A 27,084-nucleotide genomic window follows, 5' to 3' on the forward strand; every position below is an offset into this window, starting at 1 on the left:
ATGCGTGCAAAGCCAGCTACTTCTTAAATAACTAGTGAAATTAGTGTTTAATAAAACATTTTCCCCTACACTACTGTTAATGACAGCAGCATTGCTTGAGCTTTAGTATTAGCATCCTAATATCTAACTATTGAATATCTGCAGTATAGAACAGAATACCTTTTCAGGTACCTTTTGCAATTCTTTCTTTCAAGATTTACCTACAATAGGACACAGATTGCTAAATGCGTCACCAAGTGTTTCTCTTTGGGTTACGTCTTATCCTTTTCTATACCACGGGATCACTTCCTTAAGCAGAAACCAGAGCAGCAACCAAGAGCCACGACTGTGGAAGAACCCAAATTCATTCCAGACAATGAATACCATGAACATGCATTTGACATCCATGTTCTTCCTTTTTCTGGAAGGATGTATAGGAGAGGAAGAAATTCTTCAATGCTCTACTAATTCTAGGTACATCTTGTTGATTTTGCATAGTACCTCACAAAATTTTATGTTCTATTAAGTAGACCGTTTCAGTACTTGCTCTGGCAAAATACCAGAAGACATAGCTATGCAAATAGATGCTGATCCAGCACCTTATGAAGAATTTTTGAGGACCCCTATCATAAACATAAATACTGCATGTCTGCCAAATATAAATACATTTATATTCATATAATTAGTTCTTCAGATAGCAATGTTTTCTTTTTTCTTGTTGTTGTAAAGAAGAACTGTTTGCATGTAAGGGAAAAAAAACCCAAGTACCTAAACCACATTCCCACCAACACATGTAGAGAGTGCATATGATAGCTGCTAGTTACAGAAATGATTCATTAATCTTCTGTAGGGAAGCTGCATTTCTTATCAGTGGTTTCTATTAGTAATTGCATATATTGCTGTATTTACAACCTACCACTTTCAAAACAGCTCCACCTTCTCCCATCATTGACACTTACAGGATAATAGGTATGGGAACAAAATCAGCCTACATTTATCCTGAATTAAAATTCATATTTTCAGATTAAGACCATGAAAGTCAAAAGACAAATCATTTTACATGGAGTAAAGATCTTTCCCAAGGGCTGGGGGGTGTGTGTACTAAATCAATTCACCATTGTTTTACAAGTCAGCCACTGAGAATGAAATCACAGACAGTTGAATTAATGGGAGCTTTGCCATTGACTTCAATGGGCCAAAGAAATCATCCTCAGTATTTTACTATACACAGAAGCCTGATGTCAGAATTAGTGCAGCTTTATGAAGTACTGTACAACACAATTCAATCCATAAAATTGAAGCCAATCATACCATCACTCAGACATCATTCCCACCACATCTATGGTAAGATTCATTCTAGTTTAATTTTCCCTTTATCATCATACACGTGTTGGAGCTGGGAAAATCTTCAGCCTTGTTTGTCAGCAATATTCCTTTATCTATTGTCAACATTATGTTGTTATGGTGAATATGCAAATATAAAAATGAAGTAGAAAATTCAAATGATATCAATGGAAATGTGTGAAAACCACAACACACTCAACTTTGCTTTGCCAGAATATAGCCATCAAAATCATAGCACTTTAAACACAATTACTTTGAATTAAGATCAAACAATACCATGATATAACTATTCATCCTGGGTAAACACATGGCTAGGTCTTTTATGTGCCACCTGTAGCACAGGGTCACAATCTGTCTTCATTTTCAAGAATTTTAGAAAATATTGCACATTGAATGGTGATAACAGTGGATCCATTCATTTACGAGATTCAGAGCTTAAGCACAAAGAGGCTGAGTTAAGAGTAGAGTGACTTCATTTCCTTGCTTTTACGGGTTTGTGTCTTTCAAATTTAATGTTATTTCAACAAAGTGCTTTGTGTTTATTATGGAGATATTCCACTGTATTTCCCTTTCCTCAGTTCATGAAATTTTCAATATAACAAGAAAAAAACATCTCAAATTCCTATTTTGAAAACTATATTGCCATTTTTATTCAGCCTGTATTTTAATATAGCATCAATATTTAACTACTTCATTAAATGAAGTGTGACTTTTATAGTGAAAATGTCAGTCTTTGCAGTTCATTAAATTCATTTAAAGTATAGCTGCTTGATTTTTTTTTTTCCTGGAGGAATAAAGGACTATTAACTGAAGGCATAAACTTAGCCTTAGCATGTACTTTTCTTCCTTTGAATTAACATTCGAGATTTGTAACAGTCTTTACAAATTTAAGGGATTGTTTGTATCTTTTTGCATTATCCTTATTTTTATAATAGGCGTCATTTTTATAGCATATACAACTGTTTATCACAGTTGGATATGACCAGTAGGATGTCACAGAGGATATTAACATGTCACGTGCTATTATGAATCTGTAGAATTCTGCAAGTAGTATTAAAAATACATTATTTTGAACTACAGCATGGGAAAAAATAAACTGTATGCGATGTAAAATGTAACAACTCTTGGAATCCAACAGGGTTTATGAGTACTGTTTTTCTGTTTCATAAAACATTCTTTGATGAGTATCCTTTTTCAAGAAGGGTTTCTATTAACTAATACAAAAGAACACAGGGATAACACCATTTCCAGAAAGATAGCACTATTTTTTTGCCAGATGTAAGAAACCCTGGTCCATATTCTCAAAGACTTCTGTGACTAATGCCTATAAAACTGGAAAAGCTAATTATTTCTGATTAATAAATTATGCGATTATAAAATACTTCAATAAAAATAAAGAAGCTGCTTTGAAATGTACTAAGACAGAAAAGTAATTCTTTTCAAACTACCACTCCTTTAAATGTTTGGAATAGATCTCAATGACAGTGAAATCTTTGAGTTTGGAAGACAATCATGAGGTTTTTTCAGTTTTAGTGTGTGAGTGCTCCCCCTCCTCTCCCCAAACAAACCAATTTGATTAGACTGCTCTCTTGTAGTAATGAACTGAATCGCTACCATGATGATTCTCATCTCGTGGATTCCAATCCTCAGACTGCACCAACTGGTCAATGCTTAATTTACTACAATACAGATGGTGATTAGGGGGAGAGGGTTGGACATGGACACGCGACATTTTAAAAGATTTCATTTTTACAACTGTAATATCCAGCCTCCGTAAATCAGATACTTTTGTAGTGTCTTAAATGCAGAATCCACAATACCCTACTGCACGCAAACATTTATGGGATGCATTTTGGGTACCATTACGTACCACAAAGATTTAGTTTGGAACTAGGACTTCTAAAAGTATTAAATCATTCAATCTATGATTTTTAAGTTCACCATATTCCCCATTCCTCTCACAGGTGGGCACTTTAGCCTCCATGCAACCAGCAACGGGCACCAAACTAGAAAGAAAGAAGAAATTAAGAATGTAGTAATAAGCGCTTACTAAAGTTAAAAGCTTCTTTCAAGAGACATTCTTCAACGAATGTTATGCACTACTAGTTTTATTTTCTAGGAAAACTACTCTGCATCTCCAAATTTGTGCTAAACTACTGTGACTTCTTTTTCTCTCTGTCAAAAGCAAGAGGGTTTATAGGAAATTCTGGTGCTTGAACTACCTTCCTTTGCATGAATTTTCCTAAAGAGTAATATGGATAATAAAAATTGAATTATCATGTGACTATAATTCTAAAGCAAGAAGAAACTCCGAAACTTAATTATCAAAGCAACCGCCCTGTCACATATAAAAAGCTAACAGGTACCAGTGGCGCATATTCCACACTGGAGTTTGAAAGAATCTTTACACATTTATTTTCTATGTCATTACATCTGCCAAATCAAACTGATGGGCTCTAACTAGCAATCCCTCACAGCAAGAGTACATGGAGCTAAACAAAAAATATTTCTTTTCAGATGTCATGAATTAACACAGCTACAAGGGGAGAGGTATCCAGCTGCTGTATTAAATCCATATGCTCTAGACAGGTCCCTGCAGGCCTGGGGTCCTCATCCAAGTTCTTCAACTTGAGAGCAAACTCTTCACCAACAGAGCTGAGATGGCTATCCTGACTATGAAACAAGCTCTTTGTTCTCCCACTGCGTGGACCTTTCAGGCAAAGGGTGAAACAATGTCTCTCTTTCATATCCACATTCTTCTGAAACACTACAGGGAGGGTCAAATTAATCTTTGCTACCTATTCACCTTGTGCAATCATAAGATCGTTCAGTTGGAAAGGACATGAGGAGATCTCTATAATTCAACCTCTTCTCAAAGCACAGGCAATACTGAATTCAGCAACTATTTGCTTAGAGCTTTTCTTCAGTCAAGTCTCAAAAACCACAAAGGATGGACAATGGTGGCCCTTTTGGGGCAACCTCACACTGATTTTTTTTTTCCTCCCTTTTTTGCAGTCTGAACTTCTTATTTCAACTTGTGCCTGTTGCCTTTCATTCTCCCACTCCATTCTCCCCCATCAAGAGCCTGGCTCCATCTCCTCGCTAACCTCCTCGCAGGTACTGGGGCTGCTGTGAAGTCCCCTGAAGTCTTCCCTTCTCCAGGCTGGACAAGACCCACAATCTGAACCTCTGCTCACAGAACAAGTATGCCAAGGACTGACCATCTTGCTGGCCTCCGTGAACTCGCTCCAGATTGCCGATTTATGTTACTATCCACCAGGACCCGCTGGTCCTTTTCAACAGATGATCTTCCCAGCCAGTCAGACCCCAGCCTATATCTCTCACCAGTACACCATAAAAAGTTTTTGATGTATCAGGCTAAGGATAAATGCACTGACATTGAACTTCAGGGTTCTGTGATGCTAAAAAAGATCTCCCAGCCCCTTTTCTAAAGCCACTTTACAAGAGAAAGGAGTAGTTTATTTTTCATTTTTTCACCCCAATAAAATAATTACAAATTTGATGTATGAGCATAAACAAATAAACACCTATTGTTAGTATTAAGCAGCTGAAGTAGAAATAAACAGTCACCTGCTTCAAAGTTCAACTCCAACAACAAATGAAGCCATGTTTCAAAAAATGACAAAGCTAGACATCTCTTTACAAATTTCTTTGCATAGAATTATGTGCCTGTCCCAGAATATATTAAGAAATCGCAGCAATAAAAACCCAACAAGAATTTTGCACTCAAACCGCCTTATAACCAGGTAGCACACCTTCAAAGTACAATTCAGACTCAATTAATTCCCAGGAAAACATGTTGCAAATGTGAATAAAATCCCTAAAAATGAGGGTAATTGGTGCCCAGGAAGAGCCATCCAATCCTTGAAAACTCAAACCTAGTAGATATGCGTTATACTTCAGGGGGTTTTTTTTATGGATTTCCAATATTAATCTACAGATTTTCAAGTTCCACCAACCACTTCCAAAAAAAGCTTAAATTTAGGAATGAAGAGGCTATGTTCTACAATGGCAGAAAATACCAACTGTACAAGGGAACTGGATTTTTGCCTTTGCCACACAAACCTACTGGGTCAAGATATGAGTAATTAAGTGTCCAAACTTGGGGTGGAGGAGCAGAGCTGCAAAGAACCACGTAGTTGTAGTAGCTGCTCTTGCTAGGCTGGAATATTTACAACAGTGCTGGCAGATGGCACTTTTTACACAAACACGACAACATACCCTGTCTTCATGGAACAAAGGCAAAATAAAGATACCCACTACCATAATTTTCTATTCTTATGACCTGAGAAACAAACTTGCTTTGCTTATGAACACAAAAGGACAGTAAGAGAGGCTGCATGTTTTTGCCAGTATTTCATAGAGCCCTCTGAAGAGCTGCTTAGTTCCACTGCACAAACAATTTTTGAAAATGAAGTTCTCATTCAGATCCCTGAGACTAGATTATTTTTAGAAACTTGGAAATAAGGCAGTTACCAGTTAGCAGAGCATGGGGCTAAGAAAGCAGATTACTATCTGATATGCACTGTCAAAACACCCACAACAAGACAAACCATCTAATAATTTTGTATCATGCTTCTACAGACTGTCAAACTGCTACGAGATGTGGGTTTTTCCATCACCTCTTTCAGACATTTCAAGGCCCTTCCTGCCCCACCACCACCAAGGAAAAGAATGCCATTTCTGAAGGAAGAACTAAGTAATCTCTCCATGTTCACAGATACTAGGTAACATCTATAAATCTCATTCTAGGTAACATCTATAAATCTCATTTACAATGTATTATAAATCTCATTTATATAGATTTATATAAATCTCATTTATATAGATCCTCATTTATATAGATCTCACTATAACATTAGACTTCAGAAATGAATTTTCTTTACTAGCTAGTATGCATAACTCCAAAATTACTGTTGTTGAGTCTGTAAGTAACTATCACGTCGATAGTTGCCTTGTTCAAATCAAAGACTCACTTGGGATCACAGAGTACATAACAAAACTTCAATATCATATGTTTAAGAGCGTAATGTGAAGCCACATTAAACAAGATTAAAAATACAATCAACCCCATGGTCCCTGTTTCAGGTAACCACAGTATATAATATTTAGCATAAACTCAGAGCCCTGAAAGCGACTATTACTCCTTTAAGCCCACTGTTAGAGGAAGGCTGCCTCAGTACCTTACACCTCTGGAAGCAAAAGGCTTTCTTCTCATTCCCAGTCTAAGCTCACAGACAGCATTTATACAGCCACGCTTGTAACAACACTGTCTTCTCTCTCACCCTGCTGTTTCCAGTATTACTGTTAAAGCACAGACACTTCAGGTCTCTTATGTCTTCTTTTCTTAGGAAAAATCAATTTTCCAACTGCAAGGTACTTATTTAAAAAAAAAAAAAGAAAAAAAAGAAAAAAATCTTTGCTACCAGACCTGCAATTTTATGTGTCAGTTCTTTCACACTTCAGAGATGAAGATTATCTAGACCTTCCCAACTTGTAACAGCCGAATGTAGTTTTTTGCTTGATTTTCATTTGGTATCTAAGCTGGCAAAAACATAATAATGATTCATTTATTTATCAAAAGTTCAGGCAAAACCAGGTGGAGACCATTTTTATGATTCCCAATCATATTTATTATTTCCATTTTTTCATTACCAGATGTGTTGCTTCTGGTAAGGATGAGAGGCCAAAGAGAACTGGTATTTTCAGCAGCCACGGCAACGCTTACCAACATTACAACCTGTCCCCACGTAACATATTATCAGTACTGATTCCTTTGTTTTGTCAGCAGGTACAAAGAAGTGGCTATATCCTTTTAGGAAATGAATGGTTCAGTGCCCAAGAAACTGCTACTTCAAAATACATCCTCCAAGCTGATTTTTTTCCAGCAAGTTTATGAAGCTCAATTCAAAAGCAGAAATATATCTCTTCTTCAAAGAAGGTATATTCCTATGTGCAAGAGCAAAATTGCACCCATTTCTTTTGAAACGTTAGAACATAAGGATGAGAAAGAAAAAGTAGAGTATGCTTTAAATCAGTTCTTACATGAAGTTCAGTTTGTTTGTCTCATTGATTGTTAGGGTTGGGGTTTTTTTTAAGATAAACATAAATCATCTTCACAGGGAAAACTTCAGTAGCCGGGATCAATAAAGCAACCAGCCTTGCTCTAGCACACATACTGAAACTCATCATCTAAAACCTTGTTATTTCTGCATTCAAAGATCCCTAGCAACTAGAGTTTGGGAAAAAGGATGCAGATAGGTGCTCCTTTGCTTGGGTGCCACAAACCAACTGAATGGATAAGCAAAGATGAACTTGTCTCTTTCTTTTGATTAAATACCAAAGATCAGTTCTCCAAAACCTATAGGAAATCTTCAAATATGAATGACTTGTACACTCACCCTCTTCACTCCCTCCACCCAAAAAAAGGAAAAAAAAAAAAAAACCACAACAAAAAAACAATGCCTAGAGCTGCAGGAAGTTCAGGAACTCAAGCAGAATGAAAGTACTCAATCCTCACATTGTCAATGTTCAGCAGTGTTCACTACTCTTTCTCATTGAGGTGTTTCACAGCCACTTCTCTATTCTTTTTCTAAATAAATGTGAAAGTAAAAAAGAAGGAACAATTTCCACAAAGGAAAATAAATTTTGGTCCTTCAATCATGAACTTGAATTGATACTTCGTAGCTACAGTGAATACAAGCAATGCACTGGGTACCTGGCGCAGAATTTTGACAGTGAGAGATCTTTGTTCTACTTCTTTTTAAACTATGTTTTTTCCATTTCTTCTTATTTTGTTCAGTCTTCCCGTTTTGCTTCATCTTCCACACTGCTGTGAGGGGAGGCAGTTGTTACATTCTCTTTTGCCAAAGGAAATGGACATTTGTTGATTTAGAAAAAAAAAAAGGTTACATGCAGGGGGGCAGAAAGCAAGGTCTATCTTGATATCGGTACTAACCCGTGCAGAGAATAATCGAAATTCAGAAGATTTACAAACACTATATATAGACTAAAATTACATGGATAGCTATTATATTCATAAGCATTTTAAATACACTATTGATGTCATGGTATTTTAATGGAGTTCATTATCATTTTTTAGTCTCAGAAATACTGTGAATGAAGCATAGCATAATATTCACCTGCAGTTAGTCATGATACGAATCAAGCTCTTTATAATCACTCTCACTTACGCCTCATGATGGAATAACCTTTAAAACTTTTATTTAGAAATAATTCTGCATAAACATACAAATAACACAGAATATGATGCGGAAAGAGCTACAGTGGAGCAACCCAGAAGTTAGAAGCAATGATGATAAGCCTCATGACCTCCAAAGAGGATGGACGTATCCTGATGTATGTGTCCCAAACAGCAGCAAACAGCCTCTCCCCACATTTTCTAAACAGTGGAAGACTGCTACAATTGCTGCAGACCAATACACGTTTTAAACATGGGTAACTGTGCAAGAGTCACGTTTCTGATCCAACATTTATTAGTGACATGTATTTCAAGTAATATCTGCCAATCTTGCTCTACAAAAACCAACATAAAGCTCAAAAAAAACCCCTTTTAATACATTATCAAGTGAAGAATCGGGATTCTTTTCTGGAATGTAAACTCTCCACCAGACTATTAACAAAAGGGCAAATTCTGAGACCTTTCTTGAAAAACTGCAACTTACTAGAAACAAGAATACAGGATGATAGGCACCATACCTGTATCTTACGTTATCACCAGCAATATATTTGTGCTGATAGAAGTCAACGCCTATCTTTACCATCCCTCCTCAAACACTTTCTAACAGAGAAGACAGAAAAAGGCTGCTCTCCTATCACAAGTTGTTTGCCAACTACGTTTAGAAAAACACTTTGCTACTGGGCAAGCTATAGCTGCAGATTGAGGCAAAATAAACAAGAAGCTTACCATGCAATTTTATAACTGTTTTTTTACAAGAATGACCATGGAAGAGCAAGACTGATCTCTAAACTGTGCATAGCACAGATACGCGCATGCAAAACACTGAAGTGCTGTTTGCGTACTCGACTAAGTATTTAATGAACAAAACCATGCTTTCCTTTCATACGATCTTCGATTAATCTCTCCGAGTTATATTTAGGCCTAGATTACACTGCCTGGCTTTCACCTTGTTCAGTCAGAGCTGCACATCAACTGAAATTCTGTCCCAGCTGTGAGTGGCTCGAAGAATTTCAGGTTTTTGCTGTGTGCTATCAGCAAGCAGGCGCAAGCCTAAGCAGGCAGCAGAGCGAAAGGGACATAAGAAACGTGCCCAAGGAATGCACTGAGGCAGTGCGCGCTCCAAGGGTCCTCTCACAGAAAAGGCACCCACAAAGGCAAAACCTCAGAAGTAAGTCATCATCTCCGTAAGGCATGACAGCCCAGAGAGCATGGGGTACTGAAACACTTCACTGAAGCCACCAACGCACACATCCGATTCAAACGTTACTTTTTAAAGACCAAGGTAAGACAACGATCAGAACCAAGAATGCACATATACACGGCTTGTCAAATTCTTGAAACAACAATCAGGTATTTTCAACAAGCCAGACAACACCCTATACACCTTTATAATCATCCAAGATCCGAGTGCCAAGCAACTATGTTAAAAAAAGCTTAGATAAAAGTACGAGAACAAAACAAAGGTGGCTTTTCTTACCAGCACTTCTGCTGAAAAACAAGCAGATATCTATCATGGAAGCTATGATACAAGCCACCACTGAGTAAGCCAGGCCACTTTTTATGACATAAGGTCTGATTTGCCACTCTCCATCCACTCCTTGGATCTCAGTCACCACCATGGGAGCACAAAGATAACTTCAACGTTATAAAAATGTGAGAAGGAAAGGACCACAGAAGCACTCGTTACGTCCCTATATTTAATCATATCTTGCGCTTGTAAATTGTTTGGCAGGACAAAATAAATTTATACAAATTACTTCATTTTATCATTTGAAATACAGTTATTGGGCACTCTTAGAAAACCACAGACGCTCACATAGGTATAAATAGACGATTTACTTTAATGATGACTTTGTATACATATCTAAATTAAGCTCTGGTGTTAGCACCTCGCAATTCATTTAGATTTGTGGAATATACAGTATACAGTATTGAGATCAGTCTTGAACTTACAATTCTGCTGCAAAAAAAGAGCAGAAAATGCACTGTAAAATCTTGTTTATTTTACCACATGTACAGAGCAGGCTTTTTTTAAAAAAAATGTAAGGTTAATGTATTTCAAACTATATTAAACAAAATAATAGGAGAAAAAAAGACCCATGTTGGGTTGTGGTAGGAAAGCAAAACTATCAAGTTTTTCACTAGAATACATCAATTCCGTCATATCCCCATATTTACATGGCTGCCTACTATTACTGTCATTTCATCCACACTTACCAAGAACCCACAAAAGTAACATTAATCTACTAAAGCAAACAGAATGACTATTTTCCCATGCCTAATCAAATTCTTATTTATTTAAGAAAGCAAATTGCTTAAAAAATAGAGAACCATTAATCCTTTATCACTAAACTGTTTTATTGATAGAAGTAGAGTTTAACAAAAGCACAGAATCCTAAACCATTCGAAATCCAACTATTTCTATAAACCCTATGACTATAAAAAGCATAATAAAAAGAGTGGCAAATAAATATTATCTACTCTGAAAATAAGTCATCCCACTATGCAGCAATTGATTTTTGCATGTTTTTAACACCATTTTTCGTATCAAAATTAGACAGCTAATCAATATAGAGGTGTTTATATTGAGATGTCCTGAACCTACAAGCTATTATATATCAGTGAATTTAAATATAGAAGTTGTCCCATTGAGATGGAAAAGATGATTCATAGAGCTCAGGTTGTTTCAATGCACGGACTCCTTGGGGAATAAAAAAAAATAAAAAAAAAAGAAAAAGGAAAAACAGAAACACAAACCCCACACATCAAACAAAACAAAAACAAACGAAATCCCACAATACTAATGCTTTGTTCATTTGTATTTCTCTCATATTAACTGTTTTCAGAATCAATCACAATCAAAACTGTATCCACTTTGAGGGGTAACCATGGAAGAGTTTCTCTGGAAAGATGAAGACAACCCACTTCAAGGGACCAAACCTATCTGCATGTAGACTTCATTTTCCACAAAGCCTACCACACTGTTTATTTTCAATATTTGCAACCTTTAGTTAGGTTGCGCAGTTGATCAGAACTCTTCAGAATATTAAATCTAAAAAAGAGAAAATCCAAATGTAAATGTGTTTGCTCAAGCAATATTCTGTTTTAACATTGTGATTTTACATAGTAATCAATTACATATTTTGTAATCAGGAAAGTGAGGAGATAGCCATGCTATTACCTCTGCAGCTCCAACCGCAGTCAGTAGCAGATGAAGTCATGCCAACAAAACAAACAAAAAAAAAAAAGCAAAACCAAAAAAAAGATAACTTACAAGAAGCAAAGACAGACAGATCTCTTACTTCAGAGGCTCCCAGTCCAAATCCTGCCATTTAATCCCAACACACTCTTCATTTCTAACTTCACTATGTCATAAGCCACCTCTTTTCTGTAAGATATAGTCTTAGCTCTCAGAAGTCTTTGGCCAGGAATGATAATATATGGTCACAGTGACCCAGACAGTAACAAGGGCTATAACTTAACAACAGCAAAAATAAAATGTTGACTTGCTAACAATTTCTGCCATGAAATCCTAAGGGCAGGACTCATCTAATGCCCATATAAGTAAGTGAAAGATGCCCACAATGAATCAGCCTTCAATGAGCATAAAAAAAGCTGAGATACAAGTGCCATTATTTTTCTTTTTTTCAGTCAAGCTAAGAAGGATACTAGGGATGCTTCCAACTTGCTGGTTTTGAGGACTGACTGCTTTTCTTTTCCTTATTGATAGTAATACAGGATTTTTCAACAGAACATGGGCTGACGGGCAAACTGGTCATGCAGGAGGAAACACTAATGCCAATTTCTAGCACGAAAACTATACAAACAAGCTGAAAACTAGTTAACTTGTTTGTTTAAAACATTTTTTTATTTTCAATAATAAACTACATAGTCTAGTTTTAGTAGCATACCTTTTCCAACAGATTTGAATCTGCAGCATTGGTCAATCATATCTCTAGCACTCCACTCATAAAAGTCAGTTATTTTTACTGCGATGAAAATAGCACTTTCAGCCTGTCTGCCCATTACCATGAAGTGTCAGAAAAAGTTAATGAAAACATCTGTTCAGGTATCCTAGGTACCTGTGGCAGAAGCAGTTGTATAACAACAGTTTCCCCTTTTGGTTTTGCTAGTTCAGGAGCCCCGTAACGCCTGTAATTTTTTTTTCAATATAATGTTTAAGGTACAGACAGAGAGAACACATTCAAAACAGAATTTGGTTTGGTTTGACAGGTGCTAACATGCAGTGGAAAAAATATGAAATGGAAATCTTGTTATGAAAATAAATAATGAATAACGTGGCAGCAAGCATGATCTCATCAAAGTCTTCATCTGAACGGAGCGTAGTGGCAAAGACCAGAAGGCTCTTGTGTGACATTGTTATCTAAAGCCCTGATTAGATTTTCACCTCAGAGTTCTCAATTTTGGTAGCAATCATCGCAAAGATACTATGGTAACTGGCACTCTATAAATACATCACACAGACAGGTAACAGTATAGAAGACAGCTATCAGATAAGAGTTTGAAGCATTTGAAAATTCAACCCTGCCATTAGGTCTGTATAGCAGTACTCAATTTTACAGCAGAAGAAATGTGATTACAGATAAAAAGGTAGAATTAATGCTGTACAAATTCTTCTCCTCCTAAATTAGATTATCATCATTCAATAGCATTAGTTAGGTTTCTAAGAGTGTCAGAACTCAACAAATACATAGGCACGTATTAACTGTAAATTTAATACAAGCCTGCAGCACAACCCAAAGGTTACAGTTTGATCAGCCTTGCTTTGCCAGATGTTGCACAAAACTCCAACAAATGAGTCACACATCTTCCAGTCAACCAAACTCTTCTCAAGTATCTGCCAAAGAGTATATGCTGTTATTTCTTGTGTTTCTATTTTCGATTTCATTAGAAATTCATAATAACTCATTAGAAGGATAAGCCTGGTCTCAGCACCTCTGCATGAAGTACAATGTTTGAGGCAGGCAGAGCTACCAGAGTGAGGCTCTTGTCCTCTCAGTATATTTAGTCAGTATTTCCTCACTCTAGAGCCAGACCTGTGTGTGGACATCCATGGCATATACATCAGATTTGTGATTGCTACAAATTATAACTATTTTTAAAACACACCCACCAGTCATTTCTGCACAAACCTTAAGTACTCCAGATTACCTCTAAGCATTAAACTCAAACTCTACATATATCACTTTACACTACTACAAGTACCTTGCTCATATAGTTGTAACCTATTCTAATGCAAAAATCTAAAAAATATTTTTATAAATTGACGCCTACTAAGCATGCTTTGTATAAACCAGCTCCTCCTTATGTCTTGATAACAAATGGTACATTCAGTATAGGAGCTGCATTATATTGCATTATATGAGCAACAGAAAAACTGTACGCTACACAATCCAATCAGTATCGCCATCATACAAGCCCACTATGAGTAATACAGGTTCTTGCGCAGTTACCACCTTTGGCATACAGGGGTTTCCTTTCACAGCTAGGTCTTCAAGTACGTCACAAAACCTGTGAGATGATTGCTCCTGAAAAACGGCATAATGCAAGCAGTGGTGATGATACAAAATATAATTTGCATTCTCGTGGACACGTTCATCTGATCATTGCACTTCCTCTCCAAAGCACTGGGAATCTTATCTAACATCTTCAATGCTGAACTGGACAGCCAAATATTTCTGGAACTTTTTTTGCTCCCTCACAGCAGTTGCCTGCATAGTCCTGAGGGGTTTTGATCTTAGAGGCAGGGGAGGGTTGTTCTGGGAAGGAAGCAGTTCAGCACGCTTGTGACATGCACCAGAAGATCAACGGGAAATACTAGAGATAAAATGGCATTTACCAAGTCAATAGGGCAAATACTTAAATTTACAGAGTTGATACTGCTCGCTTACATTGTGTCCAGCAAGACCCATATTCATCTCTCTGTTTATGCATGTCTACTTTGTGAGAGCTCCTTGGTGCTTTCTGGCACTCTCTCATCACCTGGGGCCAGCTTTGGCAGGGTCAGACAGTAGGTAAACACATGATGACAGCACGTATCACTCTCCAGTCCACAGACTAGTCTTATCAGAAAAGAAATAAGTGTGTCTGCGTCACAGCAGAGCATCAATATATACGAACATATATGTAGGGCAAATGATGACTGCGCAGAGAGTGTTTTATCTCAACAGCATCCATGCACCCTTTGTCTCTCACCATCTGCTATATGAAAGAAAAACCTACGCATATATAGCCACAGTAAGTTTGCAAGAAGAATACTTTTTAATCATTTGCATAACTGTAATCCATTTTTTCCTAACAACACACACTAATAGGAAAGACATACAGCCCCAATTCAGCACACGACTAAACTACTGCTGTCTTCACTTTACCTCTGGAAGAACAAGATAACCTTCCTGAGCTTCCTTTGCAAAATGCAAAATATTTCAGCCAAAACCATCAAGCTCTGACATTCACAAACGTATGCCAGCGCCTAAATTAAGGTATGTATGTTTGAAATTTGTATCCTTCAAGGACAATCTGTGTAGAAGAGATAAACACTGTAAAACATAGACAGCTAAATAATGAAGTAAGGATCCTAGAATTTAATATAATGATAACTCACGCATTGAGCTGTATGTGCTTAGGTTTTGGAGTTTTCTTTTCCCCTTTTCAAATAGCATGATAAGAATCATGGTCCCTTTAATAAAAAATGTATGATGAATAATGGTTCCCTAAATACTGTTAGTATAAGACATGTAATTTACTCAATAAGTGAAAAAGTTTGTTTAGAAAAAGCTAATAAACTATAGCAAATGCCCAAAATCATTCTCCATCTGCAGAACCATAAAAGGGCTCAAAACAGTAGCAGAATGTTTTACAACAGCTGGTCTCTTTCAACTTTCTGTAATTTTTATAGTTACTTTTTGGCTAATTTATTTTAGTACACCGCAGCAGGGCTCTTCTAGAAGCAGGCAGACCACAATTTCACTTGTGCAATTCCATGTAGCAGAGGTGGATCACTGTTATCCCAAACCACCACCAGCCAGACACATGCAGGGTAGAGTTATGTATTCTCACACCAGCACTGAAAACTTATCAAATGTGGCCCTGATCCAACAAAGCACTTAAGCACATGCTTTACTTTAAACATGTAAGTAATCCTATAGAGTAAATGAGATTCAGCATAAACCACTGGACTGAATCTCAGAATACCTTGACTCTGGCCCTGATTATGTCAGCTATCGACCACATAACCTTGGACAAATCACCGTATTTCTGTGTCTTTATTTCCTCTTTTGCCCTTTATGCATGTTTACCATGTTGCACACCACCTCAACAAAAATAATCCCGGTCTGGAACCTTCTAGAAACTGCTGCACTACAAATAACAGCAGAAGTAATTAGGTACTTCAGTCCCTTTTCAAATACCTATCATATACTCAAAACTACTGCTCCTCCCAAAGAAACCCAAGATGATATCCTTTCCCCTATGTATACTTATCCAGTATTGACAACCAATTTCAAAAGCATGGCATCGCGCTTAAAAAGCAGCTGTGGAGAAGGAATCCAACTGAAGGGTACCTGCAAGTAGGAGTCAGGATAGCTCCCAAGCACCTGCGAGTACAAGCCCAGGACTTCGGCTGCAGTTCCCCTCCTACTGCAAGTCCCTCGCTTACAGGGCATCGTGAGATCCTAAATCCTGCCTGAGGACCCAGGGCTCAGGCTGTCACATTTCTACCCACAAAAGGAAAATGATTGTACAGTCCTGGGAAAGTCTGTTTAAAGCATGTGGGTGGAAGGCAGCATTGTCTCGCACGGTGCAACGTATTTACACTAAAAGGCTTTATGTTCAAGAGTTTTAGACCTTGCAACACAAGATACACTTTTCCACGAGTAGATCATATGCCATCAACTTTATGTCTTAAAGATCCTAAGAATATCTTCACATAAATAAATCTGGGTTTGCACATATATACAACCACGCGATGTGTTTACTCTTGCCATCATACTTCCTGCTTCCCGGCAGTTGTCAGAGGCAATGTCACTGTCACAAGGAGAATATGGATTCAGCTCCTAACAATGAAGCTGGCACGGATGAGTGGGCAGGATACTCAAATGAGTTTCAGAAAGACTTAAGGTGAAATACTGTCCCCAGTGAAATCAATAACAGTTCTCCCATTTACTTCAGCAGAGTAAATATTTCAACCTTTTTTTCCTGTGCCTTCTGATCATCTCAGTGCCTAACAGAGTAATCATTTATTTTCTAACACGAACACGAGGAAAAGGACAGAAGAGATAGAAAGTGAGGGAGGAAAAATTTAAAAATAAATGTACTCTTTTCCCAGAATAATTAAAAACAATGTGAAACTTAAAACAATTCCTGTAGTCACAGATAATAAACAGCGCAGAAAACAAGATTAGATTAACACAGTTAAGAACCTTCTTTCTAGGAATTCATTCACAAATTCCTTTTCTGCCCTTGAAACACCTGTACAGCACATTGCTGCTTTCCCAGCTGAGCCAAAGAAGAGCTCCCAGCAACAGCAACACAGCTTTGTGTGTGTCAATCTGCCCCGGATCAGGCCTTTTGCATACAAAGATATCTATTATAAAGACGCATGCATCATGAGCTGTACTCTGTTAATTAAAATATTTTCTGCTGCAGACTGGAAGCCTGGCCTACAAGATACTTGCCAAAATTATGTTCAGGAGCACATCAACTGAAATGGAATAGGTCAAAAGTTAGTTACTTTCGACTTTTTCTGAATGTGTGCTCTGTTCTCATTGTATGATGAAGGGAAATACAGTCAAAAGGTTATACATAACTGTGTACTTGCAATAACTTAATGGGCACAATAAACTACCGGTTTTCAGAACCCTCTCAAGATTCTGGGCATTGGAAAAAAAAACCAACAACAAACAACAACCTGTACTGTAACTGGTAACAGAGCCTGAAAAACAGAGCCTATACCATGCATAACACAATAAAGTTACTGAATAAGTGCAATTTACAGTAAGCGCGCTGTCAGCAAGCGCTGTGGGTTTCCAAAATTAGTTGGCATAACAGACAACAGCGAGCATTTACTATGCATTTTAGAGCTCTCCAAGTCCTTAGCAGCATTCCAAGTTAAGGTTGACGTTTCATCTTTAATTCATACTCCTGTGTCTTTCTATATTAGCTACTAACAAAGCAGCATGCTAATAGCCCAGCAGAGAGAGCATGCGCGGGGCAGGGGCTGTGGGCACTCCATGGAACGCTGGCCTGCAGCTCCAGGGAAAGCAGACCTGTGCCTTTGGACAAGGGAGGCAGCCACCACAGCAGCACTGACAAACTTGAGCATCACAGCAGCGGAGACAGAGATTATCATAAAGAGCAACTGAAAAGCACGCTCGTGTGATACATTCAGAAGCGATTTCTCTAGGAGAAAGTTATGTTCAGCTGCTGAACCTTCTTATTTAAGCCCACATTACTTCTCCCTCTTAAAGCAACCTTTGTATTTCATCAAACTTTATTGACTCGTTTGGATGGGAGTCTAAGAAAAAAAAACCAGCAGGTTTCCACAGAGGTTTAGACTTTGTGCCAGCACCCTTCTTTTCCCCAGCATCTCACACAGCGCCTCACAAAAGGACCCAGAGGTTGGACAAACACAGCACCAGGAAAAACACAGTGTGAAAGGGATCTTTATGTGCATGTGTGAGGGCCCAGCGCTAATAGCTCAATGTGCTATTGACACATCACAGTGCAAACAGCTAAGTCTTTTTCAAAATAGCATGAGTCACAGTGTCATTCTTAACTTTGCCTTTCCCAGATTTGGGTAATTTGTGAAACAAATCACACCGGTATTATTAAAACATATTTTTGTAGCTGGAGGTAGCCACTGGGAAACGACTATCGCTTCTGACTGTTCCCTTTACTCTGTAAACTACCCGTGCCGCAGAGAAGGTGTGAAGAGATGGAAGTGGTACAGCAACTTCTCTGACAGTCCTCGGCAAATCAAAACGTTTGTTATCCTGGCGTGCTAGCGGCTGATGTACTTCTAGATAATCCTCCCGTTCGCTAAAACGCTTTAGTTAGAGCCGGGCCGTAAGAGAGCCGTACCCATCCCACCGAGGGGGGCGAGGGAGGCTCCCCGGGGCTCCAGCCCGGGAGCGGAGCCGCCCGTCCCGGTGCAGAGCAGCGGGGGCAGCCGCCCTTTGTTCGCCAGCTGCGGGGCACGGGGACTCGCCCCCCAAAGTTCCTCGGGGGTTCGGCAGGAGGGAGGCGGCCCCACGGATGCTCGGCGCCTCCAACTTTCTAGGCATTACCCCCCCCCCTCCACCGCCCCAGGCATCCCGAGCATCCCCGCCCCGGCGGAGCCGTCGGGGAACCGGTCCCGGTAGCAGCACGAGGAATGAACGCACGCGGGAATAATCACCTTGTTGTAGTTGTAGTAACCCAAACACTGGGCAAAGTCCAGGTTGGAGGGGTCTCCGGGAAGCGAGCTGCCCGCCGCAGCCGGGTAAAATCTTACATCCATGCCGGTGCTGGGGTCCAAGAAGTGCACTTGGAGAGACGGCCAGGAGGTTTAATAGATCCACCTTCAGGTGCTTTCCCCGGGGCTGGGGCGCGGGCAGAACCGCCGAGGGAGCGGAGCTGCGGGGCGCCCAGCCTGCCCGAGCAGCGGGGACGGACGAGGGCCGGGAGGCGGCGGAAAAGTGCAGGTAAACAAGGAGGAAAAGAGAGGAGAGGAGAGGTGGGCGGCGGAGCCCAGGTGGGAGCCTCGGCGGGAGGAGGGGACGGAGGGCAGGACAGAGGGAAGAGGAGGCAGGGCTGTTGTTTTCTAAAAGCTCAGTGCCGAGCCACGGGCTTCGCCTCCGCATTCAGGAGCAGCTGCTGTACACAAAGGAGCCACGCGCCCGGACGGACGGACGGACGGACCGACCGCCGACAAAGGCTGTGGGGGGGGAAGGGGACAGAGCCGGCACCGCCGCCCCGCGGCTGCCGGGGAGAGGGCTGGAGGGGAGGGGGCGGCTGCCCCGGAGTTGGGGCGAGGGGGGCTGAGCCGCGCGGGGCCAAGTGCCGAAAGAGCCGAAAGAGCCGAAAGAGCTGGCGCCGCTCGCAGCGCTGCCCGGGAGGAGCCGCCGCCGCCCGCGCCCCTCCCCGCGCCCAATGCCGCCCCCGGCGGCCGGTGCTGCCCGGCGCCGCTCCAGGTGAGCAGCTGCCACCGCTTCCAACAGCTTTCGCGTTGTTTTTTTTTCTTCTTTTTTAGCAATGCACTTTACTTTACAATGCACTTCTGTGCCTTTCTGCGTGAGGGCGGCCGCAGAAGAAAGGAGATTCTAACGTACTGTCAAAACTTGGGCTCGGGAGCCCAGCGGCCTGCCCCGCAGAGACCACCGTGAGCTCTCGGAGTGCGGGATGCCCGTTCAAAGCAATCCACTAAGAAATGTGGAATCAGAACCGGCGTGGCCGGCAGGTCCAGGGAGGTGACTGTGCCTCTGGTGAGGCCGCACTGAACTGAACCTCCGAACTGAACCGCCTGTGTTCAGTTCTGGGCCCCTCACCACAAGAAGGATGTTGAGGCTCTGGAGTGTGTCCAGAGAAGAGCAACGAAGCTGGTGAGGGGGCTGGAGAACAAGTCTTATGAGGAGCGGCTGAGAGAGCTGGGGTTGTTTAGCCTGGAGAAGAGGAGGCTGAGGAGAGACCTTATTGCTCTCTACAACTACCTGAAAGGAGGTTGTGGAGAGGAGGGAGCTGGGCTCTTCTCCCAAGGGACAGGGGACAGGACAAGGGGGAATGGCCTCAAGTCTGCCAGGGGAGGGTCAGACTCGATATCAGGAAAAAATTTTTCACAGAAAGGGTCATTGGGCACTGGCAGAGGCTGCCCTGGGAGCTGGTGGAGTCACCTTCCCTGGAGGTATTTAAAAGACAGGTAGATGAGATGCTCAGGGACATGGTTTAGTGGTTGATAGGAATGGTTGGACTCGATGATCCTGGAGGTCTTTTCCAACCTGATGATTCTATGAAATCCAGATTTGTTTCATCAGACATAGGCGCTGCACAGCTGTACCTACTGCCCTGCCGGCAGCTTTCCTGACCCGAAGTCTTGCTCCAGAACTTTTGGAGAAAACACTGAAGTAGTACAAAAGTCATTTAACCTCACGAGTTGTGCCCTGCAGACAAGGTGCGAGGAAGAAGGGTGAAAATATGCCCTTGGCTCAAGGCTTCTTTAACAGAGAGAGAATTGCCCTTTAGTCTAGGGCTGAGTCCTGTCTAGTTATAACACACCTGGAAACACCCCAGACTGTCTTTAAGTTTACTCCATTTTGTTGCAAAATAGCAAGGACAAAACAAATATACAGGGTTTAACTGTACAACACCTGCAAGACCTTCTCTGAAAGCCTTTATGTCTCTCCTGTGGCTACTGAGGACAGATAATCTGGGGCAATGCCACAGTCCTGCTTCTGGCTGAAGCCTGCCTTGGTGTGTTAATGCCTCACACTTTCATGTCCAGCATGATTTTGCACTGTCTAAATAGACTGGGAGCAAACTGTAAAACAGCCAACAGCTACAATGTATAGAAAGGGAACATCTTCCCAGCTCCATCCCTAGAAATCTTATTTTCAATATTTATGGTGGCACAAGTAGCTCCTGCTAGCACAGGGGACACTAGGTCGCTCTTATTCAGGGTATTGATCCTGAATTGTCACAGTTTGTAGCAAAGAAAGATCTCTAAAGTGACATTTTGCACTAAGAGCAGAATTAAACATAGCACAGATACACACCGGTATTAACAGGGAGTACTTAGAATTTAACTTTCTAGAAAAATGTATATCCACTGGTAAATGCCTTGGTAGAAAAGAAAATGGGTATATTCTGTCAAATACCTAATCCAATTTCATATTCATTCTGTCAACCATTTTTAACCAACAGGAAAAAAAAAAACCCTGCAAAATGTACACTGTTGCTAAATGGGAAATGGCTGAGGAACATAGAGTGCAGCATGTTCACACAGGCACACCCCAGACCTGTGGCAAAAATTATTTATGCTCTTGAGAGGAACGAATTGTTCAGAAATAAAAGGACACTGAATCTGTTTCAGAATGCATTACAGCAGTCTTCCAAAGCAGTGACAGGAAAGGGATGGTGCATAGGCACAGCGAACTCATTTCAACATTTCAGCTGAGGTTAATGAAGGAATACCTGCTTTGTTTTATTCACTGGGTTACGCACATTTCTGTAAACCCAAGTGTAAATGTTAGAATAAGCAGATGCTGGGGTATAGGAACAGATCATTGGCAAGTTCTGAAGTGTTCTGCTATATAAATACAGGTATTTCCACACTGCCTTGCTCTGGTTCTCTACACTTTTAACAAAATTTGAAAGCATATTCTCATTGAATTTAGAGAGAAAACGTTTCAGTGAGGAAAGAATGGTAAATGATTCCAAGTTTAGGATTTGGTCCCATTGTCATGTTGAAAGGAGCCTCTGAAAGGCTGCTGACCTATCCAATGTCTGCCTTCTCAGCAATGCATGGCCTCGGAAGAACTTGGGCTGCTGTACCGAGTCCTGCTTTGACACCTCTCCTGTCCTGCAGCTTCAGCACCGCCTCCACTCCAGAGCGGGAGGTGGCTGGCAGGAAGCACACAAGGTGTGTGGTGAGCAGGCAACTACCACTTCTGGGGTAGAAGCCTTATGTTCAGAAGATAACCAAATAATGGTGATGTAAGTAATGATGATTTCAAGTGCTCTGATGGAATACACTGTTTCCAACACATTTTTTTCTGAAAATAAAAGAATAGCCACAAAAGGAAAACCACAAAATATTCCATCTTGATGTAACTGGTGCAGGAAGTTAATATAAAATTGAAAAAGTCAGAATTAAAGAAATAATAAATTCCAGCCAGAAAAAAACACATATTTCTAAAATATTATTTGGAGAACAGTTATGAAAAACTGGTGATTTATACAATTATGAAACTAAAATAGAGAGATTTGATGATATTTCCAGCCCAAAAAATTACAGCTGCTGACTATAATCTAGCTTTGACAGCTCTACCAAATGCCCAAATTAAGTCTTTTACAGAAATAGTAAGACTATAGTGGAATTAATGAATGATTTAAAGACAAACAGAAGAGAAACTGAGATATATATGCTAATTTGTTTTTATTTTTAAACAAAATATTAGGGTTTGTATGATATTGTGCCAGATATCGTGCCATTTTTTTTTTTCTACAAACTAAAAAAGTAGGCAAGTGTATGTTTTCTTTTCTCAATACCTTTTTGATGTAATTTATTAAATAAGTTAACTTGAATAATCTCTGCTACACTACAAATCCAGGTACATGATGCCAAATCTGCTAGTCACAATGTATTTATCTCATGGGTACACCTTAAATACAGAATATGAGCCAAAGTATTTCTATATTTCTGTACATATCGCTTGAAAGAAATCCATCAGATTCTCTCGAGCTATTTTCTTTAAGGTCCTTGAGCAAAACTATGGCTTTCCAATTCTACTTTTAATTTTTTTTTTCTTTTAGAGCAGTAGGAAATATGAAGTATTTGCAGTATCGAGTAACTATTCTGCACTTCCCTCCTGGCTGAATAAAAGTAAGCATCTACCTACAGTAAGTGGAGGGCTCCAGTAGTTCCCCTGATCCTGGATGGCCTTGATTTCGAAGAAACTTTTTGAAAAGCATTGTTCCATAAAGATTTGAATGTATGCCTACCAATGCCTACAATTATGATTCAGCCAGTAGCACACAAACTGTGACTTTGTTCCATCTTCAGCTATACTTTCTTATGACTCATCATCACAATTCAATTTTAAAAGCCATTAAGAACACTCAAACTGCTTTTCTGATGCAAGAGCAGAAATTGTATTGGAGTGAATCAGTCATGTACAAACTTGAAAGTGTGCATGCACAAATTCTCACTGCTGCCCAGAAACCTTTCAGCTCACACAGGTAAATACTAATGTTCCAGGCCTAGCTAATTCGCACACAAGTCTGGAAAATCCTTTTCTTTGCACCAGGACATAGCAAGGAAATGTGTTTAACAGTTATGGCTTATTTGCTTTATCTTTAATTGGTACCCTTACAGCCTCTGCAGACTGTTATACTTTGCAAACCTTGTGTCAGTCACCAAACCTGTAACATGGACACAGTACCAAAGGCTCAGTCTTTCTTTTTACTGTACAGAAGTCAAAGGGACTAGGAGGAGATTTACTCCAACACATTGCAGTCAGGAAGAAACCTCAGAGGTAAGAGCAGACACACCAGTTCACAACCCCTGTGTCTCTGTCCTGACAGTCCCCTCACTGGCAAAGATGGCAAAGATGAGAGGGGTAGGAAAATGAAGAATAAGGGAAGAAGTAGTGAGATGGACCAAGTCTGGACTTCACTCTAATTTCACAATGCAGAATCAACATTAAAAAAGACCAAACTTTCATTTTCACAGTACAGGACCCAAGTCTCTTGGCTCTTATCCCAACTGGGAAAAACAAGAGGAGACGGGAGAACTCAACATGCTTGATGTCACCTGTTAAGGAACAGTGTATTCCCTCAAGAGCGTATGTAAAGGATGAAAAGGCACAAAACAAAAAGGATGGAATACAGGAGAAGAAACCGAAGACAGTGTCAACTAGATCTGGTTTAGAAAATAATCTAAATCCTCCTAGAATCAATAGGAAGTCCCTTTAATTGAGTGCAATGGGCTTTGAATTAGACCTATATTCTACTTACCAAGTGCAGCTGCTGAGAATCAATAATATTTTGACTTACCCCTCAAAGCAACAACTACACTTGTAACTTATAGCTAAGAAAAAGCACAATTAACAGCGTATTAATTCATAAGAATTTATCTCACTGAAGTCCTCATCAGTTTGTAGAGTCAGCTGGCATTTTTAAGTGATCACACAGGCATGACTATCCCATATAAACAAGGCAGTAAAGGAAAAACTTTTGTTCTTAGCATTAATTAAGATCAAATATTCATTGATATCTACATTTCTCAGCAAGTATCTCAAGCAGAGATCAATAAACACTTATTAGTCACTGACCACATTTCCTGCAGTAAAGGAGGGAACGTCAGCCAGCAGATGGGAGCAGCCAAATAATCAGGGGAGCTGAAATCCAGTGCTTGTCTGCCAAGTGATCATTTACCTTCTCTTTGTCTCAGTTGCTGCATCTAGAAAACCAAAGATCAAAGGATTTAAAAAAATATATATTTTATTAGTCATTCCTTAAAAACACAAATCATTATTTCAGAATACAAGTATGGAGCTCTGCTTGTGAGAATTCTGTTTCTTTCAGGCCCAAATGAAGAAATGCATTGCTTCATGAAACTGGGAGAAACAAAATTATTAAACTTTTCAAACATTTATATGTTCCTTCTATGATGTTTCCATGAATTGCTGAAGTCTCTTATCTCACCTGAAGTATTTTACCACCTCAACTCCCATGCAACATATTTGAATCATATTCTAGCAGAAAAACAAGTATTTGAGTTGTCTACAGAGCAGAGGCAACCTCTAATACTGTTGAACAATGTTACAGCAAAAAGTTTCCTGCTGCTTTAAAGAAAGAGTTTCACAACCCTCCAAAATAACCTGTGTGTAATGGACAATATAGGATTACTTTTTGGCAGAGTGAATATCCTGTTGCTATTGACTGCAGTGTTACAGTATCCTGACATACTAGTATATAGTTATTGTGAGATAAAGACCAGGTTGAAAAACAAACCGATTGCAGTACTGAAAACAGAAAAGGGACTGTCCAGTAATATAAAAATAAACTTATTAAAAGAACAATGACTGTAACAGTGTCATTTCTAGTTTAGCATTAAAGAATAAAAGCTTCAACTGAAACTAAGACACTCTTGCAATGTAATTCTTTCTTCCAGGATGTCATTTTAAAAGCAAGACAGGAAAACATGGTTAGAGATGGCTGTGTGTGTGTATGTTTAGCTATATTACAGTTATATCATCTGTTGATACAAAGCTGTGGAAGGTGTGCGGTATGTTTCTGTTTGTTTGTTTTTCCTTTCTGGCTCTCTCCACATTCCTTTGTTGAATTTAAGCTAAAATAATTATTAGAGGGAAAAAAATCTGCTGACATCTAACCTTTAAAGGAATTTGCAAGGACAATGTCTATATAAAGAAAAATATTCTCATCTTAAGGAGTCCAACTTCTTTAAATTTCTCTGTTAGTCCAGAGGAATTTGTGAGGCAGAAACTTTCATTTTACAGCAGAATCAAATGTAATTACTGGAAGCATTATTTTAATGAAATGTATCTGAAAACCCCTAGTGAGACACGGTGAAGAGTATTTCCAGGTGAGAAAGGTTACATTTAATCTTTGTATCTGCACTAGCCTCATTCATACAAGTTTTTGAGTTTTCACTTCGTCTTATGTTCTATTAAGTAATTACTTGAAATTACAGCATGACCTCTAATGTATTTCAGGTGCACACAATTCCTTATAAAACGTTTGGGAAAGGATATGGTGATGTTCCTGGAGTGATCAGGAAGATATCTTTCTGTGATTTTGTGGGTTTATTGCAATAATACTGTATTTCCCCAAAGAGAAGGCACGCTTACTCCTGAGAGCCTGCATGGCACCTGGGAGAGATGTGAGCAGTAGTATCCTGGCTGTCCCCAGGAGCCATGGAAGTGGCTATATATGTGCTCAGTGACCACAGTGTACATCTTCTGTTGGTGGGTGTGGAAGGGGTCGGCTTTTGGTCTTTGCTTGGAAGCCACTTACTTGACCAGACGCTGCCAAGATTCAAGGTAAAAATCCTTGTATAGTTTTACAGTCATGCCTTAAAAATAAAAATCATTTTATAAGAATGCTGTTGTTCTCATGTCCCTTCCAAATGGTACAGAGCTTTATCGTGATATTAATGCCACCCTCTACTAGCACAGGTTATAACACAAAATAATTAGTGACCAATGCAAGAGAATATGTATGTATATAAAAAAAATTATCCATGTTTACTAGGACTGTAGCCATACAGCTTTATTTGGATAGATAGATCCATACAGTAACTGGAAGTAGTCTTCCAAAGGACTCATTAGTTATCCTCCAGGTCTCCCAATTAATGATGTAGTCTTCTGAGAGCATATTAATAACTCCGGTATTAATAGCAGCATAATTGTAACTGAGAGGTAGAAAAATAGAACACCTTTTTATAAGTACTTGTACAGTAGAGTTTGGGACTTAGTAATAGACACACACATAAATTAATCAGATTAAAAATTAACAGATTTCTAGAAGTGTGATTTAGGGGCCACATTAACATCTCCAAAACAAACTGCTATACTGCCATTCAGGAGACTTACATTCAGTTTATACAGTAGAGCTCTCTTTTTTGATGCTTCAATGGGCCAAGTTTTCAACATGGAAAAGGCAGATTTTATCCAGTTGTCTAGGCTCTTTCCCCAAGCTCATAAAGCATGTCTGCCAAGCTATTCTTAAAGAAATCAGCCCTCGTTTTCATGAATGGGTAATATTTAATAAAACATCTGATCACAAAACCACATCTAAAACAT

General features: G+C 39.5%; 1 protein-coding gene across 5 annotated transcripts in view; it reads right to left on the reverse strand.

Moving 5' to 3' along the window:
• The window catches only part of TOX3 (TOX high mobility group box family member 3), an 85,657-nt gene extending 60,302 nt beyond the window's left edge, over positions 1 to 25,355 (reverse strand). Inside the window, exon 1 of one of the 5 annotated variants that reach the window (XM_054079132.1) lies at positions 18,963 to 19,667. In XM_054079132.1, coding sequence (XP_053935107.1) covers positions 18,963 to 19,064 — 102 coding nt within the window. In that variant the 5' untranslated portion in view covers positions 19,065 to 19,667. Of the gene's footprint in view, positions 1 to 18,962; positions 19,668 to 24,591 lie in introns of those variants that run through there. The other 4 variants (XM_054079133.1, XM_054079131.1, XM_009558620.2 and 1 more) reach the window with 4 other exon arrangements.
• Positions 25,356 to 27,084: the final 1,729 nt, after the last annotated feature.

Source organism: Cuculus canorus, chromosome 13 (assembly GCF_017976375.1).
Source record: "Cuculus canorus isolate bCucCan1 chromosome 13, bCucCan1.pri, whole genome shotgun sequence".
NCBI classification, from domain to species: Eukaryota; Metazoa; Chordata; class Aves; order Cuculiformes; family Cuculidae; genus Cuculus; species Cuculus canorus.